Source organism: Delphinapterus leucas, chromosome 18 (genome assembly GCF_059928025.1).
Source record: "Delphinapterus leucas isolate spDelLeu-1000000601 "Yukka" chromosome 18, BTC_Dleu_Yukka2, whole genome shotgun sequence".
In the NCBI taxonomy this organism is placed as follows: domain Eukaryota; kingdom Metazoa; phylum Chordata; class Mammalia; order Artiodactyla; family Monodontidae; genus Delphinapterus; species Delphinapterus leucas.
The window spans coordinates 60348548-60371575 of NC_143146.1; the positions used below are offsets into that span (position 1 = coordinate 60348548).

The 23028-nt window shown below is 40.3% G+C and overlaps 2 protein-coding genes across 11 annotated transcripts in view; one reads left to right on the plus strand and one right to left on the minus strand.

The window, feature by feature from the left end:
- RB1 (RB transcriptional corepressor 1) overlaps positions 1-20660 on the plus strand; it is a 148731-nt gene extending 128071 nt beyond the window's left edge. For 2 of the 7 annotated variants that reach the window (XM_089899559.1, XM_089899558.1), the window contains 3 exons: positions 426-568; positions 1070-1119; positions 6291-6652. In XM_089899559.1, coding sequence (XP_089755685.1) covers positions 426-568; positions 1070-1119; positions 6291-6466 — 369 coding nt within the window. In that variant the 3' untranslated portion in view covers positions 6467-6652. Of the gene's footprint in view, positions 1-425; positions 569-1069; positions 1120-3214; positions 3897-6290; positions 6653-7488; positions 10355-19119 lie in introns of those variants that run through there. The other 5 variants (XR_016388694.1, XM_089899557.1, XM_089899556.1 and 2 more) reach the window with 5 other exon arrangements.
- RCBTB2 (RCC1 and BTB domain containing protein 2) overlaps positions 4197-23028 on the minus strand; it is a 36122-nt gene continuing 17290 nt past the window's right edge. For all 4 annotated transcript variants that reach the window (XM_089899563.1, XM_022574830.3, XM_089899562.1 and 1 more), the window contains 5 exons: positions 21780-21970; positions 21138-21264; positions 19275-19414; positions 14850-14980; positions 4197-11299 (listed from right to left, as the gene is read on the minus strand). In XM_089899563.1, coding sequence (XP_089755689.1) covers positions 11159-11299; positions 14850-14980; positions 19275-19414; positions 21138-21264; positions 21780-21970 — 730 coding nt within the window. In that variant the 3' untranslated portion in view covers positions 4197-11158. The remainder of the gene's footprint in view (positions 11300-14849; positions 14981-19274; positions 19415-21137; positions 21265-21779; positions 21971-23028) is intronic.

Below are 23028 nucleotides of genomic sequence, written 5' to 3' on the forward strand. Positions count from 1 at the left end.
CTTATTAAATTCCTGTGACATTCTTTCCGGTTATGCTGTGCTCTAAAAAGAAAAAAAAAGATCTGTCAAAAATAAGGTTCCAGGAAGCTGTTCCAACGTTGCATGCTTCTGAGAAGTAGACCTAGTTTTGTGTGTGAGTAGGTTCTGAAAACGAGGAACTAGGACTTTTGGAGTAGTCATCAGAGTTGTTGGGAAGACACAGGAGGGTTTGAAAATAGCAGGTATTTAATTGGGGCAGAGTTAGGTGCAGTTAGTCTGATTTTAACATTTTTCACATCTCTTATTTGGTCCATAAAAGCAGAAAATTAAAATGCAGATATTACTTCTGCCTGATTTTTGACCCACTTCAAACCTACAATTAGGGGTTGCTAACTGCAAAGTGGTGGCATTTAATGATTTAAAGTAAAGAATTCCATAATTTGCAGACTTCTGAGAAGTTCCAGAAAATAAATCAAATGGTGTGTAACAGCGACCGTGTGCTCAAAAGAAGTGCTGAAGGAAGCAACCCTCCTAAACCACTGAAAAAACTGCGCTTTGACATTGAAGGATCGGATGAAGCAGATGGAAGGTAGGAGCCGTTTTTCAGGAGCTGAGCTGGTCATCGGGAGAACCCAGAGTGCCAGCCCTACTCCCGACTTACACCAGTCCTTCTCATGCCAGTTTTATTTGGAAATTATGATGATTGCTCAAAATAGTAGGTGTGACTGCATCCCAAAGTTAAAAGCACCATGTAAATCTACTGAAATTAATTGAAAATATCAGATGTTAAAAATCTGGTCATTTTTTTACAAAGCTATTGATAAAATTTTGTTAGTTTTGATTAACATTAGATTTTTAAATGCTTACTCTTGAAAAATGCTACTGTGTTTCATAAGAACCACTGAAAAAATATCTAGGATCATAAATTTATGACATTTATATTTTAGATGTTCGATTTATAAACCTTTGAAATTAAAAGCTCCTCACTAAAATAAGAGCATAAAAAGTCATTGCAAACATAGTTATTGGAAATCTGAGGTTTTCATTTATACATATACATATGAAATATTTTGCATTTTTAAATCTGCAGTAAACATCTCCCAGGGGAGTCCAAATTTCAACAGAAACTGGCAGAAATGAGTAAGTACTTACCATTAAACCTTATGTAAATGAACAGTCATTTACATTGCAGAAAGCCTTTTCACATTATAAAAGAATAAGTTTATAGAATCTCTTCAATTAGTGACTTGCTTATGCGTTCAAGATATAATTTGCTCAAGCATGTGTTATTTACTAGTCTGTATGGATTAGACGTGTGATGCAAAGTGAAGGTCATCTTCATCCTTCCTAAAATCTGTGCGGGAAGACCAAGAAGTGAAACCAAATCTTCAACACGAATGGCTGTGGTTAGAAAATATTTTAGGATAGCAGAACTGTAATGAGGTACCTTTATTTAAGAGTATTGGATATAGGCAAGAATGTTATAAACTTAGCATATATAAACATCACCACCCTTATTTAAAGAATAATCTTTTATTCTGCTATTACTGAACTTCCCTAATTTGCAAGTTTTAGAACTTATTTTAAACAAAAGTTTTTCATTACTGGAAATCAGAATTTTGATAAAGCACACAAGAGCATTTTCCAAGTTATACAGAGTGACTTAAGTTTGGAATGTTAAGGCAAATGGACTTCTCTCCTAAGCTACTCTGACACTATGAAAGATTAACCCAAGTGTAGTAGATGGGAAGCACATTAAGAAAAAGATCCGTGTGCACTGACTGCTACTGCGTTGTCTTAGAGAAGTAGCCGTGAGGGTGAGTGTGACGTTTCCTGATAACCTGGTGCCAGACCCATTAACAGGAAACAGAGCTGGGTCTTGGAAAGAAGACAAATATTTAGGAGATAATAAGAATTAAAACTGTCATTCCTAGGTCATAGGACATATCAGTAAGAACAGTACCAATTAAAATGTGACTTTTTAAAAAGGGGCTTTCTCTCAATATGTCTCTGTAGATACTAACTTTGAAATATAAAGTGTTTTTAAAAATACTTTTGATTTTTTAAACCGTATTTCTATGTGTATTATTTTGAAGAGTACTGTTGAAACTAAATTAAATTTTGTGGCTATAAATGGATCTCTCTTTGGATTTTACATCAACTAATATACTCCTGTTTTAACTTTTAAATAGTTGTAGCTTTTCCCCCCAGTACATGAAAATAGACATGAAGCTTATAACCAAAATCAGACCTTAAAAACATGTGGAAGCATTTTGGAACCCACAAATATGCATTTTAAAAGGAGCAGAAAGTTGTAAAAACGTGTATATTTTCTTATAGAAGAGCTCAGTTGCTGTAGTCAGTACATTTCGCAGTGACATACTTAGCTATGACCAGGAATTCCCTCTGCCGGGCTGAAGTTCAGGGCCTTTGTGCAGCTGAAAATTGAGGAGAGGTAGCAGGAGTTTTAACCCATGAGGACAAGGAATTCTCCAGGTTGCTCTTCAGCTTTCCTCAAAAAAACTGTATTCAGAAGAAGATCATTACACAGTGCTAGATTGCTCAGAGTGGAAGGGCCAGAAGGGGAGACTTAGAGTCACTCCTTTCTTTACCAAGTGTGAGTGTTTTGTGCTTCTTTATGAAGAGCCTTTGCCCACCTCTAAAATCAAGTTAAGATTTTTTAAATTATTTAAGAGAAGCATTCTGTTTTTGTGTTGTAATTAATAATGTATTTTTAAATGTCCATGTCCAAATTAAATGAGCTGTGAGCTGATGTGTTTGCAGTACTTGCAGCGTGTCTCCAAACACAAGGGAATTCCTGGCTTTATGAAGAATAACACTCACTTCAGCAGACCAGCCCAGAATTCTGTTTTGCTCAGGTGCCAAACTTAACCATATCATCTCTAGAACAGTGGCCTACAAAGTTGGGCACACTTGGGTGTGTGTAAGACCACCTTTTGGGGGTACATAAAGAGACTATTAGAATATTTGTCTTTATCTCATCTATTTTAATGTTTGGGGTGTGTGTGTCTTATAATTTAGACACATATACATACATACATACATACATACATACATACATACATTTAGTGGTACTGCTTGGAAAAAAATTTGCTGATGGGGATGTATGATTTAAAAAACGAAACCACTGCTTTTGCGAGGCCCTGGGCTCCATCAGTTTGGCATAAGCATAACATACGTGGCAGCCCTTTACCAGCTTACCCAGCACCGTCAGTGCTGTTAACATTTCTTCATCCTTGTTTTAGCATCTACTCGAACACGAATGCAAAAGCAGAAAATGAATGATAGCACGGATACCTCAAACAGGGAAGAAAAGTGAGGACCTCACGACCTTGGTGGGCACCCTGTACATCTCCGGCTTCATTGTCTCCCACAGATCTGACTGTAGAACTCTCCCAGGTTCTGTTTACGGCCACATTTGATACATACCTTCAGCTCTTTTTGTGGATAGCACAGTTGAGTGTTTGTGCAGGGGATTCCTAAGCCACTTGCAACATTGTAGTCACTAGAACATGCATTGTTATTGTACAAGATTGAAAATCCTGTGCCAGTCCTGCCATTTAAAAAGCTGTAGCAGATGTTTCCATTTCCAAAATACAGTAAGTCCCCTACATACGAACCTTCAAGATACGAACTTTCAAAGATGCGAACAATTGAATCCAGCAAGGAACCAGAACCTGTGCCATTAATGTCAGGCGTGAGTGAAATTGCAGCTTGCCTTCCGTCTCCTATTGCTGAGGATCCTTCAGGTCTACCATCTCCCACCTCCTCTCCCTCCTCCAGTCAGTAACTCTTCTTGCCTCTTCAGGCGATGCCAGCCCCTGTGTGCCGGCTGTTGTACTGGACTACTGTACTTTTCAAGGTACTGGACTGTAGGATTAAACATGTTTTCTTTATTTTTTGTGTTTGTTGGTTTTTTATGTATTATTTGTGTGAAAAGTATTATAAAGCTATTACAGTACAGTACTATATAGCTGATTGTGTTAGTTGGGTACCTAGGCTAACTTCGCTGGACTTACAAACAAATTGGTCTTATGAAGCACGCTCTGAATGGAACTCGTTCGTATGTAGGGGTTTTACTTATAATTGCTCTGCTTTACAAATGGTGGCAGGATCCCCTGGGAGTGAGAGTCCTCACAACCTGTGCCTGTCTGAGTACTTTGTCTTCTCTTGTGGCATGTATGTGATGTTCGCTCTTATTTTTATTAATTTATATTTATTTTTTTTAACTTAACATGAACACCCTTAGAAAATGCGTCTTGTCTTCCAAATGCAATTTGGCTGACTGCCCCCATTCGCCCAAATGATCCTGAGCTCTTGTGCTAAAACATATATTAGAAACTAGGGAAAAATTACTAATTTTTACACATTAGATTTTAGTTGACTCATGGAAACTAAATGGATGTACTGTGTGTTTGTTTTATAAATATTAGTTTTTAAATACAAACAGAAAGCAAAGTATAAACATATGAGATACTGTCATACTACTGATACAGATTTCATACCTCAGGACTTGTAAAAATTTATTCTTTTCTTCCTCCAACTCATGTTTTAAAATAAAGAGTTATTAATAGTACTTTTGGTTTTTATACCATTCAGATCACTGAATTCATGAAGTACCCATCTAGTGCTTGGAAAATAAAGTGTTCAGCTAGAGCTTTGCTGCAGAGGACCCTAATACAGTATATCCCAAGTGCACTTTCTAACGTTTCTGGGTCCCGAAGCATCAAGATACAAAATAATTTTACTCCACAAACAGACTGTTAACTATAGGAGCCTTATTTTTTTTTTTAGAGAGTTATATAATTACATCTCAGCAATTACTCTGCCCTCCTGAATGCGGGAAGAGGGTGTGTTTGCTCTGGAATGGTACATATCTTCCATGTATCTTTTGAACTAGCAGTTGTCCTTTTTTTTTTCTTAATTCAGCATGGTCTAACACTGGCATTTTCAAAGCCGCATCATTTCTCATCCAAAATGCAGGTAACAAAAGGTCTTTGGGTTAGGCATTAATGTTTCTCTCTGATTTTGTGCAAAAGCTTCAATTTAAAACAGCTGCATTAGAAAAGAGGCGCTCCCCCCTCCAACACCTAAAGGTGTACTTAAATATCTTGTGTGATTAACTTATTTAGAGATGGTATAATTTAAAATAGGTGGTATTTAAGGTAGCATCTATTAGCTTTTAGGAAAATTACTTTGTCTAAACTCAGAGTTCTTTTTAAAAAGAAACCTGGTCTTATTTGTTAGAAAACAAAACTTTATTTTGTGCTCAGTTAAGTTGCAAACTTATTTTTTTGACAGTTATCTTGATAGCAAAGGCACTAGAAAGCTTTATCTCATTTCCTCATTCATTTTTGCATGAATATCAAACAAATCAGTTAGTTTTTAGGTCAAGGGCTTACCACATTTCTGAGTCTTTTGCTAATAAGTTCATGTTAGAATTAGTGTCAGAACTTAAGGAACTTCAGAGATCATGTATTGAGATTTCTTAAATAAGGCTTCAGATATTGCTTTATTGCTTTTTGTATTGGTTAAAACTGTACATTTAAAATCGCTGTTACTATTTTCTACGATTAACAATAGTTTGTCTATTTTTAAATAAATTAGTTGTTAAGAGTCTTAATGGTCTGATGTGGTCTTTGTATTAAGTGCACTAACGTTCTCTTCGGTATCTAAATTCTCTCCTAGTATCTCATCCGTTCTTAGCCTTTAAGAATGGGCTTTATATGCTGATGAATCCCAGATTTATTTCTCCAGCCTGACCTCTTCATGGAAGTCAGAGCTCTCACAGCCAACAGAACCGCTGATTCCTACCCCTCCTCCCCACCCAGCTTCTCAAAATATAAACCAAAATCAAACAAAAACACCCTTTTCTACCCTAGTCTTTTCCCATGTTACTAAACACTTACTTGCTCAAGATAAAATCCTGAGTCTTCTATTAGCTGTTGTCTGGACCACTGTTAAAGACTTCTAACTGGTCTCCACTTCCCTCTCTTTCCTCTTTACCTTTCTACTCCTTAAAGACCCCTTTAAAATATAAATTGATTCACTTTGCTCCTCTCCTTGAAGTATTCAGACTCCTGATCGCGGCCTGGGAAGCGGCGCCTACCTTCTTCTCCGTCCTGTTCTCAGGCTACTTTCTCCCTGCTCACTGTGCTTTACCCCCGCTGGCCTTCTTCTCTTATGACGCCAAGCCCATCCCTACCTCAGGCTTTTACATTTGCTGTTCCTTCTGTCCAGCGTGCTCCTCCCCCAGGATTTTGCTTAGCTGGTTTCCTCTTGTCTTTCAGGGCTCAGCTCAGAGGCCTTCCTTGACACCCAAGCTAAAATCCTTCCTCTGTACTGTGCCACTCTCCTTCAAAAGTGTAACAGCATTCATCACCGTCAGAAACGGCCTTACTCGGGTTGCCTGTTGCCTGTTTACCCACCCCGGCATCAACCTGGCTGGCCTTACCTACTACTATAGTTGTAGCATCTAGAAGAAGCCCGTATGTAGGGGGGAAAAAAGGTATGTTTTCTGTATGTTTTCCAAGTATGTAGAAACGATATTCTCTTTCTCTTTGAAAATGCCATGTATTGAGTACCTACTGTATTTCAGGCACATTCTAAAATGTGATACAACAACAAGTAAATAAAATTAAGATTCCCCCTCTCTGTGGAACTTACATTCTAATTCTAGTTTCGGGAAAAGAGAGCAAACGAATAAATAAACGAGGAATATAGTATATGTGATTGTATTAAGTTCTGTGGAGAAAGACGTGCCGGGGGGAGAGCAGGGAGTACCGGTAGGGAGAGGAGTTTTAACACTTAAAGGAGAGTGGTCAGGGCAAGACTTGCCGAGGTGCTATTTGAGCCAAGTGTTGCAGAGGGTGAGGGAGTGAGCCAGGCGCCAGAGGGGGTAGAACAGAACACAGAGAGGAAAAAGCCAGTGCTCAGAGGTGAGTGTGCGTCAGGTGTGTCTGAGGAAACATAAGATGTCATAGTAAGATGGAGAGTTTTAAGAAAAGGAGTTGGGGCAGGGGGGCAAGTATCTCTTTTCATCTAACACAGAGTTTATAAAGGCCTTTCCTTCCAAGCATCCTTCACATATATATATAAGTCTGCAGTCCTTTATCTGCAGTTCTGAAATCCAAAAAGCTTTCAAAACCAAGTGGTTCTTTGTGTTTGGTGCCAAAAGTCATATGGCATCGAAAACATATCTAAACTGGCATAGAGCTTTTGAGAGGCTTTATCCCACTTAGTGGGAATAGTCTTGTCTCACCATTAATGCATTGATTTGGGGGATCTAACTTAGGCCCTGCTTAGGTAGATGTATATATATATGTACATATATTATTATAATATATATTATATATATATTATTATCACATACATATATTATGTAATATATGTACCATATGATCATACTGAACTCCAAAAAAAATGAAGAAACCCATCTGGTACCAAGGGATAATCTTGAGTTGAAGTAATATGATTTCTCAAAAACAGGTGGACAGTAAAAGTCCCTCCTTCTGGAACAGCAGCATGTTTGTCCCTGAAGGAAGAAAGGCAAATAAGGAAGTTCCAGCAGGAAAAGCAGCAAGCATACCTCAGTGGACTGTATTTACGTTGGATGCGGATCTTCCATGAAATGCAGTCTCTTAGGGAAAAATCAAGCAGCCTTTATAACATTAAAAATTTTTAGTCTGGATGATAGAAAACTGATCACTTCTGGAGATTAATTTAGTATTCCAGTAATTAAAGGTCTTTATAATGAAAGGGACAAGTTCAAATTCAGTATTTACTTTATTCATTACAGTTTTCTGGTACAAATGCTGGGCGGTGGGGAGTATCAGTTCTATTACGGTCCGGATGATTTCCTAGAAACTTGCCCATAGAAGCATATTTTTGTTCCTCATTTTTGGGCCAGACAGCGTACATGGCATTGGCAAGGATTTATTCGGTAGAATTTTCCTTTGGACTAAATAAATGTTTTACAGGACAACCTGAAACCTTGCCTCTAGACAAAGCAAATTTCCACAAGTATGGGGTCTTAAATAGAAATATAGTAACACTGTATAATGTCTGAAAGGAATTAAAGCAACTCTTTTAATAAGAAGCTGGAATAGTCATCTATTCTTAGAAATACTTTTTTGTGTCCATTATCTTGGAACTATACTTACAGTCTAGTATTGACGTATGATGACAATTTACTGTGAAAGTTAAATTTATTCCACAGACCAATATCAGTTACTTTCTAAACAGAAAATGTTATGATTTTAACTGAATTTAGTGAGAGAAAGTCATGGTTTATGTTTTTATGCTTTGGCAAAGACTGAATTAAAAATGACAGTACGGTATGGTTTTTCTTTTCTCTTTACAGTTCTCCCAACCTGTTTGTTGTGATAATAGCACAGGGAGGACTCATAAGATAGACAAGACTGTGTAGTCTGTAATTGCCTCTTTTTCGTCATCACTGGTCAAGAATTCTGCGTCTAACACTCACCAGGGTATGGTCTAGAATGACAGGCAGTTTCTTCAGGTCTCAGATGAAAGCATTTCACCCTTTTTAAAGAGCACTGAATGGCACCTTCACAGACCACTCTCGGCAGATGAGGGTGCTACTTTATTCCTGTAAAACCTAAACCTCTCTCTGTGTAAGTTTGGGTGAAATTATATTGGAAGCACTAAAACATTGAATTTCTTGTGTGAGCAGAGAGGAAACAAAACTTAAGGATGGAAAATGTAAGATGAATTTAACGGATCCATTGACTTCTGATGTAGTGTCATTATGAAAATGGACCTTCCCTCCCACGTATCACTGACTAAACTTAGGGTTTCTGAGCTCTACAAACACTCATCTGTTAGAAAGAAATGAAGGAAATAAAGTGATATTATCCTTCATACAGGAGCACTGATGGCCAGCCTATCCTCAAAGACCAGAGAGAAAGCATGTTTTTTCAGAGATGTAACCACGGGACTCGTCTGTCATCTCCAACTGGTCTAAAATCAGCCCTTCCTTATTGTTTGGCATCCCAGGTCTTAAGAGCTAAACCAATGATTCTCATCCTTGGCTAAACATCAAAATTACTTGGGGAGCTTCGTAAACATACTGAGTTAGAATCCTTGAATCTGTATTTTGTAAAAGTTTCATAGATTATTCTGTTGTGCCCAGAGATAAGCAGCACGGAGATACAGAGCAGTGCAACCTACACATAACAAGCTTAGAGGAAATCAAGATAAAACTCCACCCACCCCTTCTTACTAACGTGTACTCTGGCAGAGCAGTGACCCGCTGGGGAGTCTCGTGGAAGGTAATCCATTTTTCATCCCTAAATAAACTTACCTGTTCCCTTTGGGTGGTCCAGTATTTCCATGAAATGAGTTCATAAAAGAAAAAGGCATTGAGGAAATTCAGAAGACCCTGTCAGAAAAGGGCAAGAAAGAGGAAGAGGAGGTTTGGGAAGACTGTAAAATATAAAGGCTTTTTGGTCAGTGACAGCGAGCATAGTGGGCTGAGGAGAACGAGTCGGAAATGAAGCCTGTGGACGTCTGACTGTGAGAACTGATGGCGACTGGTAATACCCAGGCCTCAATGTTTCTTTGCTGGAGAGAACAGCTAACCTACTAAAACATACAGACAAATGGTGTAAGGCTGTAACATCTTACGGAAGAAAACCAGAACGAACTTTTTGGCCAACCCAATAAAATAACAACTACTACACAGTTCCAAAAATGGGATTCTGATTTAGAACTGAAGGCATCGAGACTCCTCTGCCTCTACCAGACAAGGTCTGCAAAAACAGATAAACAAAAAGAAACTAAGGATTCAAAAGTGACCTCACCAGTAAAGAACATGGGCAATCACACGAACAGTTGATTAGAATTAGTTGTTTAGAAGCCATTTGCGTTTTAGGGTAGGCTTCGCTATGATGCCTTATCTGAGTAACTGCTTTAAAAAATAAGCTTTTTATCAAATGGATTTGTGCATATCTAAGAGACATAAGGTTGACAGAATCTTGCTGCTTCTGAAGAATGAAAACACACACACATTTGTTCTATTATCTGCAAATAAGCACTTTATTATCAAACGGTTCAGCATCAGAACAAGGTTTCCAAAAGAGGTTTGTTTCCCTACATAGTATCATATTGTGAAAATACATGTTAGGAGACTCTACATCCTACATCCTATTCCAGTTTCTCATTTGTAGTTGGGTAACTTGATCTAAACAGTATAAATTCATCTCTTTCTTACTAGTGCTGTCCATGAAATGTAAGCGTAGTTCCTTTTCGGCTAGTACTTTATAATTACACTGTGCCAAGTTAAAAGACCTGTTTCATAGTGACATAAAAGTCAACTACAAGAAAAACAAAATTGTTTCTACTTACAGAGGCAAATCTCTCTTAACACAGAAGTAAAGGACATTGTGCAATTATGTAAGGCAAATGAGCCCAGAAACAACATTCATTCAAAGATAGTACACTTCTTATTCGATAACCCCGTGTGAGAAATTAATGACTCAGAGTAAAGACAGAATTAAAATTAGCCCTTGGGTCTTTGACAATTTAATTGCTAAGGCCTTTTGTGAATTCCAATTAACGCTCTAAATTAGCCACTATTTCTCGGAACGATGTACAGAAGAATATGAGCCTCAGATGTTTTAAATTTGTTTTGTGAAAGTTATTCCTTCATCCAGTATCCCACAAATAAAGCTGTTCTCGGGGCGTAATTAAGATTTGTATAAGCTGAGTGCCTTACTCTATGCAAGGCACTGTGCTGGATGCTGCAGGTGTGGTAGTGACAGCATTCCTTGTCAAGCTATCTATGTGGTATCAGCCTGTTGAATATGGAAATTTGGCCAGAATAGCATATACTTAGACCCATGTACCTACCAAAAGTCTCCAACTTAAGTGACTCGAAAGAGGAAACGGTAAGTATAGTAAGATATTTCAACTTTTCTCCCTTGAGCTTAGTCCCATCTGATCAGAGAGCATTTAATGCCTTCTCTCTAGATTGTGGATTTCAAAAGGTGGGGAAGACTGATCACCATCCTTCTTTTGACAGAACATTAAGTATTCAGCCAAATGTAGCTCATCATAAATACTATTAAAGAGAAATTAGTCTCTGGCTTTTACAGGAAAAATGGAAATGCTAAAAATTCTTTCCTGCAGGTGAGGATTAATTTTTAAAGGCTCCAACTCTGCTTGCTTTGCTGATGAAGTTCTTCAAGAGATCATGGTCCATTTCTGCAAAGCCTGACGTCTGTGTTACTACAGTCAAATGGTTTATGCAAAACCTGAAGCAGAATTCTTCTAAATCCTAGGAATGACAACAGAAATTTAACAAATAAAACAAACAAATTTGTTTTAACAAATTCACATATCCCAATGCAATGCAACGTAGCACAAAAACTCCTAAAACACATAGGCAAGGAAAAAGGATTTGATGGCCAGCAGAAAGCAATGGGACAGCAATGCCTAAAGAATAGCTGTAAAACTATATAGCTAATATGAATCTATGCTTGTAAAAATTTAAATAACAGAGTAAAGCATTCAAGTGCCTCCACACTAACCAATGCAAAAAATGAGACTTTTTCTTCCCAGATAGGCACCTAGATGTATTGTTCATTCCACTTTCAATATTTATGCAGAGTACGACATTCCTCTTGTTTGTCTGTTTGATAAATATTTATTTATTGCATGAATGCATTGAGTAAATTGTTTAAAAGATTTTCTTTATGTTGAGCCCAACACTCCTCTTTTATATTCTTCTAGGGGCTTAAGTAGTTTTACCTGTAAAGAGTTTGTGAGAAAAGCTTAAGCCATAAACAGTCATCTTGGGAAATGCTCCTCTGCAGTCATTAACAGGCCACTGCTCTTGCCTTTACAAGAAGATAAAGGCTGGGATGATTAGATTTCATCAGATCACACATAGCTTCAATAATCTGAAGTGGGAAAATGCTTTGAAGAAATCACGACTTTCTGCTAAGAGAAACTCCACAGAGTGGTGATTTCTGGCTTACTGTAATGTACACCAGGCCAAAAAATAGTACTGTAGTGATTCTCTTGATTAGATCTGCAAACTTGAGATCAGAAATAAGGTGGCTGGACACTTTTTTTGGTCTGAGAGGAATGAGAGCTGAAGTCAGGCCAGCCTGCGGAGACTCTGATATGCCTCAGACCCGGGGCTCTGCTGCCCTCCTGACGCAGCTCCTGCCATGCTCCTTAACGTCTTTGCTCGAGTCTCCTTCTAAGTGAGACCTTCCTTCCTTCCCAGACCACGACTTAAAACTTCAGCTTTAATCTCAGCCTGCCCCCCACTGCCCCATTGCCCTTCTCTAACTTACTTTTTTATATCACTTATCACCACCTAACAGACCATATATTATATTTGTCATCTATTGCCCTCACCAGAAAGTTCCAGGAGGGCAGAGATTTTGGTCTGTTTTGTTCACTTCCTGTACCCTTAGTGTCTAGAACCACGCCAGGCACTTAATGGGCACTCAGGGAATATTTGTTGAATCAATGAATAAACATTGCTGATTTTAAAATATGGGGGCAATAGAGAATTATAGTAAAATGTGTGGTTTTGAAATCTGTCCAATACTGGATTGCATTCCAGCTTTACAATTATTAGCTTACTAAGAATTTACTTAATCTCTCTGAGATTCAGCTTCCTCATTTGTAAACTGGAACAAATAATAATAATACATATATTCTTAACAAGGTTCTTTTGAGAACTAAACGAGATATGAACTGTGCTTCAAGTAATCCCTGGTGTGTATTAATTACATTTTAAGTGTAGTCAAGCATGAGGGATAATTTGCTGAAAAGGTCCATTTCTTGCTTATTAGAGTCAGCAAGTAACAATACTAGTCAACTCAAATATACTGTTCTTTATTTATAAAAACTTTTATATTAAGTATACATTGAGTCTATTTTACTTGTCTATTATACTAATTTAGGGTACCACACACAGACAGCCTGTAGTAAAATACAGTGCCTCTACAGGCAAAGTTGGACATTCATTAAACAAATATTTAATGAGCACATACTATGTGTCAGGCACTATCCTAGGCACTAGGGATATGGTTGTGAGCAAAACAAATTCCTTGCCATTTGCTCAGGGAGCTTGCTTTCTAGAAAACAGGGCTGAATGGTAACCATACAAATAATTCACATAAACAGGGAATATGAAAAAGTCTTGGGACATTAATTCTAGTTCAGATGGAAACACTATATGCCCACAATCTCATCATCTGAGGCAGCCCACCAGAGTCCAGTATTATCAGCATGACTTTAACAAACTCGTGAAAAAGCACAGTTATTGTTTGGCCATGAAGCCTTCTGCCTATTGTAAGTGCCCAAAGTATTATTACCTTGATGAAAGACAAACATTCACTATGCTTGTAAATGTCAATGCTTCAAGGTGGGTAAGATTTTTTTAAATGTTAAGTGAAAAAAATCTAGTATTTAGAAATATAAGGTTGGCCAAAAGGTTCATTCCGGTTTTTCCATAGGATGTTACAGAAAAACCCAAACAAACTTTTTGGCCAACGCAATACATAACCTAGGAAAAAATCAGAAGGAGCTGTATGAAAATGTTAGCGTCCTCTGGTTGAGGAGTCATTTCCTTCCTCATACTTTTTGTATTTTACGAATTTTCTTTAATAAGCACATTATTACTTATATAAGCAGAAAAGAAGTTATAACCTTTTTTCTGCCCACGACTAAAATGTCCCTGTTTTCTGACCAAAGGAAAGGATATCCTTAAGGAAATCGACTCCAAAAAGTATGGCCTGTTTCCTAAAGATTTAACTCTAAGACAAGTTTTCTTTCCTTTCTTTATTATCAAAACAATACATGGTCACTGTAGAAACTTCAGGAAAAAAAAGCAAAGATAAGGACATAAAAATCATCCACAATCCCACCATTCAAAGATAACCACTGACTGTATTTTTCAGTCTTTTTTCCTATGTAGATAATAAATTTTGGTCTTTTTAAATTCAGCTATTTATACTTAAAAAAATTTTTTTTACTATTTTTATTTAAAAAATAAAAATAAATATACTTATTAAAAAAATAGGAGCACAGTTCTTCAGTCAATGATATATGTTGAATAGTATTAACATTTTTTAGTTTAAACAATCCTCTCCTGTTCACACTGACTTTTTCCAATTTTTAAAAATTATAAACAACACTGCAGGAAACATCTTTGAAGCTAAAACTTTGTCTGAATCCATGGTTACTTCCTTAAGATAAGTTTCTATAACTGAATTCCTTAAAGAATTACATTTTTAAAGCTTTTAATACATATTTTACCAAACAGCCCCCCAGACTGATTATACGAATTTGCATTCTCCTCAGCAGTTTAGAACACCCATTATCCTGAGCCTATACTATTTCTAAAAATAGACTCCCTGGTTTGACAGTTGAAAAATTACACCTTATTTTCATTTATATTTTTCATTTGTTCATAAATCCATTTGGTCCATTTTCTTCCATCAAACTGCTCATGTTTTCTTTTTGTTTTTTTTAAGAATTATGTATTAACTATGGTGAACTTGCTTCGTGATATTACAAATATTTTCCCCAGAGTATCATTCACTTTGGTTTTTTCTGTTTATTTTTTTGTGTATAAACATTTTTGTTTTTTCGAGATCAGATCTATCAATCCTTTCTTTTATGGTTTCTGCCCTTGAGGTCCACCCTAACTTTATATAAACATTCCCTTATATTTTTTCTGGTACTTTATTTGTATACCTCAGATCTTTAATTTACTTAGACTTTCTTTTAGTTTAAGGCATGAAGTAGACAGCTAACCATTTCTTCCAGAAGGTGAGCTCCTTGAAAAAGGACGCTCTTCTTACCTGAGCGTCATACTTCACGGCGGCCGAGAGCAGCGCGATGGCATTCTCCTCACAGATTCCTTGCTTGATAGTTTGTTGGCAGAGTTTTTTCAAACGATTTTCTCTATAAAATGTAGCCAAATCTAGCAATCCTGGTGGAAAGAGATGTTTCTTAGGGGAGTGATCTCAAGCACCCTGATTTAAACTCACTCAGCCTGTCAGAGATGATTTTGAATATAATCCTCAGTGAAGGGCTGTGGAAACAGAGACTTGGGCTTACTCTGTGCATGTGGCTCTACCTGAGAACGCAGCTGCACTGAGCGAGTGCAACACACAAACAAGCAGCTGTGGAAAAACAGGAGCAAGTGAAAATGGCCCTAGACTTTTCCTTAGAAATGCTCTAGCTAGCCCTCCCCCTGAATTATCAACGTCTTCTCCAGCAGCATTCACACGTGCTGTAATAGTGCCCATCTTCTTCAAAAAGAGAAGAAATGCCTTTCAGGCCTCCTGCGACCCTGCCCCATTTCTCTGTTCCTCTCCTGAGCGAGCCTCCTGGGGAGAGAGGTCTCTGTTTTCTGCCTCTGTTCTCTCACCTCCTATCCTCACCTTAAGCAGAAGCCCAACCCTTCTGCTCCCTGACACCACACCTGTGATTGTCACTAATGGCTCCCATGGTGCCAAATCCAAGGGGCTCTCCTCTGATTGCATCCTACTCAACATTTACACAGAATTTGATGGGGTTAAGGATGCTCCCCTTCTTGAAATGCCTTGTTACTTACTCGTGTTTTTTTCTCCTTCATTAGTTACTCTTCAGTCTCCTGGCTGGACCATTTTTCCTGACTTCCACGTATCTGAATGCCCCAGAGTTCAATATTCAGATTCTTATTTCACTTATTTCCCTAAATGATCTCCAGCCCCTCCGTTTTAAATACCGTCTGTAAAAACTGATGATTCCTGTTATATTATCTGTCATCTGCTTTCCAATAACTCAACATAGAGTGATTTAGATGGTTAAGTTAATTTTAATCTACCCCAAGGGATACTATGAAGCACTCCAATCAAGAACGGTTGGTCAGGGCTTCCCTGGTGGCGCAGTGGTTGAGAGTCCACCTGCCGATGCAGGGGACACGGGTTCGTGCCCCGGTCTGGGAAGATCCGACATGCCGCAGAGCAGCTAGGCCCACGAGCCATGGCCGCTGAGCCTGTGCGTCCGGAGCCTGTGCTCCCCAACGGGAGAGGCCACGACAGTGAGAGGCCCGCGTACCGCAAAAAAAAAAAAAAAAAAAAAAGGAATGGTTGGTCAGTTTGCATTTGAAAGGCCCTTATCAGGGGCTTCAGTTATGGCTACCTAAATCTTCATTAGAGGATGTGTTAATTAGCATAAAGAATGCTACAAACACTTTGTCACTGGTGAAATGAGTGGCACTCAGGCTATGTAGCTTGGCTAGAGATACTGTGAGGGTGCCTTTGGCCCCTGTGTGATTGGGGTTCAAGCACCATGGGCTCAGCAGTCCCACTACACCCTTGGAGTGGTACATTCGCTGGGTCTAATCCAGTCCTGGTTGCCACCTGATCAAAAGGCTAGCTAAATCCTGATTCTAGAATATTGTCACGTTTACTTCACGTAAAGGTTACTTTACAGTAACCTTTCACGGAAGGTACTTCATAGAGGGCCGAAAGGACAGAGAGCCAGGATTTCATCAACCTTACAACATTAACTGTTTCTATATCTGCTAATAAGTTTTGTACATGTGGTAGAATTTGGTAGAAATTTCTACTAAGTTTGGTAGAAACTTGCTTTCACTATAACATGACAAATATTATCAAAATTATAGAAGAAAGGCCTACGGCCCTCTGAAATCTTTTGAAATCTTGAGAGTCGTGAATGGCCCGATTGTTTTTGGTCAGTTCTCAACAACTCCCAAATTCACATCAACAGCCCCACACACTCTGAGCCATCAGACTCCCATATGCGTGTACTCACAGGTACTGCCCTGAGCCTCCACTCCAGGGGGCCCAGATCTGCACCCGTTCTAGGCACCCGCCTCTCCACAGGCTGGCCAAGGAGCCAAGTGCCCACTCCTAGACCACACTTTGTGCTCCTGGGACCCTGGGGTTCCCTGAATAATCAGCCCTGAAGCCACATATGTCGGTATTTCCTCCCCTGCAGACCACGTGCAGGCCCCCAGCGCCCAGGGGTGGCCGGGGGGGTGGACTGGAGCACAGACATGCAGGCTGGGTGCCCACACACCCCTGGGATGCAGGATGTAACCGGTGGTGGGTAAAGAAAGAGGGCAGGTCCTGAGCTGGAGGCCAGAGGCCTGTCCTTCCTGTGCCACTGTGTCCTAGCACAAAACTCCACGAGTCCTACAACTCTAAATTCCAGCTGAAACTCCTACCTGGCCTTTCAGTTCTTGATAAGGTATATTTTTCAAGGTATGAGGATTGAACATATTTTATCTGAAGCTTTTTAGCTTGACATATAACTTTAAATTTTTAGACAAATGGTGCACAGGGCTCCATTTAGACTCTTGCCCAGGGCCCTGCAAATGTTAGGGGCAGGCCCATTAAAAAAAACCTGCCACGCAGACATCTAAAAAGCAGCTCAAACTCCTTTGATTTTTCAAACTCAAGAGCAAAACCTGGTGCTCTCCACACTCAAGCCAAATACCTCAGAGCAATCATCCTTCTCTCTTTTGCCCTCAAAACCCACATCCCATCCACCAACAAATCCTGTCAGCTCCCTATTTAAGATATATTCAGAATCGGATCTCTTTCAACACCTCCACTGCTAGACCACCCTAACCCAGGGCCCACCATCTTAAACCTCAACCATTACAGTTACTGATCTTTTAAAAACAAATCCTCTCACCCCTGGAGTATAAGCTGCTGGTGCCTCTCCCTTCATATATGCACAAACCCATTCTCCCTTTCTTCCAAAATCATAGACTACGTGGCTGAGCCATGACCATCTAGAAATAACCACTTCCCCCAACTTCCTGTGCAGCTGAGTTAAGGCCTTGGTTATCTCTGGTCCATGGTTTAAAAGAAGTGGGACTTCCTTAACCAACACTGGGATTTGCCCTTTGTCCCTTCCTCCATCCTGCTGCCTGTAATGCACATGTGGTCTTGGACATGAGTGCAGGGGCCACACGTAAGGATGCCTTGCACTGTATCCCTGTGTGACAAAGAGAGAGAAACTGTCGTTTAAGCCACTTCCTTTTTTCATTTTACTGCTAAAGCAAATCCTAAATAACGCAACCCTCGTGCTCAAAACCTTCCAAGGCTGTCCATCACGCCAAGAATAAAACTCGAGCCCTTCACAGTGGCCTCCAAGGTTGTACCTGGTCTTGCCCAGATCCAGCTGCCTGGCCTCAATTCCTCCGACTGCCGGTCTCATTCTCTCCCTCCAAACCACTCGGGCCTTCCCCCTCCCCCCTCTTCCTCCTCCCCTCCCCCTCCCCCTCCCCCTCCTCCATGTGCTACCTGTGTTCTTGTCTCAGACCCTTGCACCTGCTGTCTCCCTTGTTTAGAACACTCTTCACCTGGGCGTTTGCATGCTTCCCCCAGCTCTCTGCTCAGCACACGTCCTCACAGAGGCCTTTCCTGACCTCCCAACTGACTGCTTTTATTTCTTTGTTTAGGGCTGGCCTCCCTCCTCCCAGCAGCAGCTCCACAGGAGCAGGGCGTCGGTCTGCCTCATTCATAGATGCAGAGGGGAGCACAGCACATAGTGGGCCCCAGGCGCTCAGGTAGTGTGGGAGAAAGGAAGGAAAACTATAAAACTTAAGAAATCAGACTTTTGTTTACCTGAGGAAAATTAAATGCTGATCTGGTAAGAAGTGTTATTGGATTTATACATGTAAAATGAATATTTAATTGAAAGATTTGAGAGCTGAACTCTTTCTTCAGTTCCTTACAGAAGTAACTCCTTAATTCTTCTGTCCCATGGGCCAATAATACTGCTGACAGCTGTAAACTGAAATTTAGTATGTTTTCACCTTGTGCCGGCTGGACACCCTGTGCTGCTTTCCTACCGTCAGTAAACCTGAGGTGCAGTGATGCACCAGATCACAGTGGGTTGTCCCAAAGGGACAGTCACAGTTATGGAGACCAGCAGGGCTGTCTGTTACATGCATTTTATCATTTTTATAATGTAAATATCTTGAAGGCAGCAGCTGTGTGGTAGCTAAAAAGTCGTGTACAGTATCTAGTAATTCAGGAAGAATGGCACCTGTCCCACAGTGCTGATGGTTTCATAATTCATCCATATCTCATTTTATCCATCCAGTCAACCTTTGTGTGAAGTGGGAACAAGGGAAAAGCGTTTGGGTTCAACACACAAAAAGAGAACTGCTTCTGTGATTACCAACACAGCCACTTCCTTCTAGGCTCTACACGAAGCACCTTTCTGCCAATCTCTTGGTCAAGTCTGGTGGCAATTACCTACAGCCTCCTCGGGGGACAGGCTGATGCTGTCTGTGTACAGGTACTCCAGGAAGGCTCGGTAAACAGGATATGAAAATTCACTCATTTCTACAATATCATCCTCACTGTCTTCCAACGAAGAGCGAAAGTGCTCACACCTGAAGGAAGAAAGAAGCACGTCAGGTCCTGGCTTCTGCGCAAGAGCCCATGACCTTCCTGAGGAGCGTGTGCTCGTGGCGGTTAAAGAGGAAACAACTAACACGGAGAAAGGAGAAACACAGCACCACGCAACTTCGTGTCCTTGCCTGGGCCCCTCGCTTCCCCTGCCGGCCGGAAGTCTGCAGTCGTTTATTCGACGAGGCTACAAATGCTAACCTGCTGCGTGGCGGCTGCCTCTGCGGCCACAAACTCCCAGGGGCCCTCCCACACCACGTCCGCGGAGCAGCACTTATAGAAATCAGGTAGGTTTATTTTCATAAACTCTTGAGTAATTTTGTTTCTTCTCCTCCTGTTATGAGTTGAATTGTATCCCCAAAATTCATATGCTGGAGTCCTAACCGCACTATAACAGTATTTGGAGAAAGGACCTTTACAGAGGTAATCAAGTTAAAAGGAGGTCATTAGGGTGGACCCTAATCCAATCTGACTGGTATCCTCACAAAAGGGAGGATTTGGACACAGGGAGAATGCCGTGTGAAGACTGGAGTTACGTTGCCACAAGCCAAGGGCTGCCGAAGACTACCAGCAAACCACCAGAAGCTGGGACAGAGGCATGCAACAGATTCTTCTTCAGAGCTCTCAGAAAGAACTCATTCTATGAACAACCCTGATCTTGAGTTTCTAGCCTCCAGAACCACGAGAGAATAAACTTCTGTTGTTGAAACAGATTAGTCTACAGAACTTTGTTACGGCAGCCCTAGCAAACCGTAGCCTCCCCACTTGTGTGAAGGTTTATGGGCTACAGTGAGAGTGAACAAATATTGCACAGCCTGACCTTACTAAGAAGTGAACTTGAGACTAAAATGCCATATTGAGTTTGTGATTCATTGAAGTAGGATTTAAATATCTGTTCCACAGCAACAAAATGGATTTCAGAATCACTATGCTAAGAGAAAGGAGCCAGGCAGAAAAGAATGCATACTGTATAATTACATTTACCTAAACTTCTAGAAAACGCGAACTAATCTATAGTGACAGAAAGAAGATGAGTGCTTGCCCCAGGGCTGGGGCCTGAGGGATCTTTGAGGGGTGATGGAAACGTTCTGTGTCCTGATTTGGGGCAGTGGTTTCCCACGAGTATACGAAATGTCAAAACTCCTCAAACCGCACATTTTAAATGGATGCAGTTGCTCAATAATTATACATCAATAAAAGTGATTTTTAAAAATCTCTGTGTTAGCTTTACTCCTGACCTTGTGGCTCTTCTCTTTTTTCAAGCATCTAAATGTTCAGTGTTAGCAAATGTAAAATGGATGGCTGGTGGGAAGCAGCCGCATAGCACAGGGAGATCAGCTCCGTGCTTTGTGACCACCTAGAGGGGTGGGATAGGGAGGGTGGGATAGGGAGGGTGGGAGGGAGACACAAGAGGGAGGAGATATGGGGATATATGTATACATATAGCTGATTCACTTTGTTGTACAGCAGAAACTAACACACCATTGTAAAGCAGTTATACTCCAATAAAGATATATATTAAAAAAAAGAAAACAGAATACAGAAGAAATGCCACGTATAATGTGTTTTCCCCACTGCACGGCACGCTCAAAAGAGCAAAAAGAGCCTTACCTTTTTTCAGAATCACAGACGTGCCTAACATAGTTCCTTGGAACTAGAAAACAACAAACATGTTTATTTCAATTCTTGGAATAAATGATTCCTTACCTAATTTTGAGAAGGACTTTATGCGCATAAATGTACTTTCCATCCACCAGAAATCTCAGGTCTGCGGTGCTGGGATTGTCAAATTCTCTCTTCAGGGACTCAGCCACGGTGAGGTGGCCGTCAGGTTCTGGGGGGCGGGGGGCGACACCAGCGCTTTCTAAGGAGGATGCAGGCCCAGCACGGCTCTGCTGACCCGAAAACACCAGTTCCCCAAATAACTGCCCCACTGAGCTATGCGCTGTTTTCCTAAATACAGATTCCCACTGCTGCAATCATTAAGGATAAGAACCTCAGACACATCTGCTTATAAATCTGGCAAAACAACTAAAGTCCCAAACCACCACACTAAATAAAATTTTTGAAAGTCTGAGTAAATATACCAGCTAAAAATAAAAGCTATAGTTTCCCAATCCCATCAGAAAGCAATCCAAAGGACTTTTAATTTAGTATGAGATACTGATTTCTAATACTTTTGAGAAAAATGAATCAATCCAATGAGTTCCCTTTCACAGGAGCTCATTAGAGGGAAATAAATTGCCTGATACTGCACTGAACAAAGTCCTCACTATCAAAAAATGAAAACACCAGAAGTTCTCGTCCTAGCTTTCAGGCCACCACCCCGATGGACAGCAATCAGCTCACCCACGGACAGGAGGCGCCAGGTGACGGCGGGCGTGGCGAAGCAGGCGAACACGTCGTCTGTGGAGGAGAAGTGGGTGAGGTGAGGCAGGGTCACCGACTGGCCCCGGCACTGGCCCCACATGTACACGTGCCCTCCCTGCGTCTTGGCTGCAGACGTGTGGGTAGAGTGGCAGGCCGCAATCTCTGTAATTCTAGGTCCACAAACACACACCAAGTAAACACGGTAAACAGGAGAAGAAACAAGGTGACTTTTTCTTCCCTTAGGTCTAACTGAATAAAAACAAAAACAAGACTTAAGACACCTAAGCTTCTCAACTGTGAGGCACCCAACAGTTATTTATATGTAAGCTATGCCTCAGTGGCACTTAATGTATCATGAAGGTCTGCTTGTTACCACTTCTAGCCAGTAGGCCCATAAAAATATGTACCATCCTGTTTTGAAATTCAAGTATTAATACAATCCAAGAGAGCAGAGACCAAAAACAAAGACCAAAAAAAAAAAAAAAGATTTAATTGTTTTCTTAAAACATTACTTACTAAAGCAGATCAGAAAGATTTGGGCCATCTCAACCCAGGGTCAATAAATATTTTCATCAAAACTTTACCAATTTTAGGGTTAAATGAAGGCTGCTGTGGGTCACCCCAACTCACACTGCAAACAGTAAGTGCAGTGGTTCTGACTCACTGGCCTATATCATCTGGAACCCAAGAGAGCAGTGTTCTGGGATCAACCACATGTTAGACCCTATTTCAGTAAGTTCACGATTGATAGGCAGGTAGTTCTCAGAACACTTCCTAGTGGAAACCACTGTTTTGTTGAGTTGAAAATAATTATTTTCTCTCAGACTAAGCCACCATACAGAATTAAAGAAAATAAACTATTTCCCCAAGTGAAGTACCATCTTGATTCTGTCTCGGGCAATGGTACCAGCATCCTCAGTGACTTAGGCTCAGAACTTCAGGGTCATCTTTGACTTCTCCCTCCTCATGTATCTCTTTCTTCAGAACATCCGCTTGACGAATAACAGCAATTCTTTCTTTGTAGTGCCTCCCATTTGCCACACCCTCATCAAGCACACCCATACCCGGACCAACACAACTCAGGTCTCCCTGCCTCAGCCTTTCTCTTCCGACCTAAATCGCACAATGCTGGCAGGTTAATGATCAAGATCTTGAAACACCATTCTCATCACTACATTCAAACCTTCGTTGACTTCCCATAAGACAAAAATCCAGACACATGACCTTA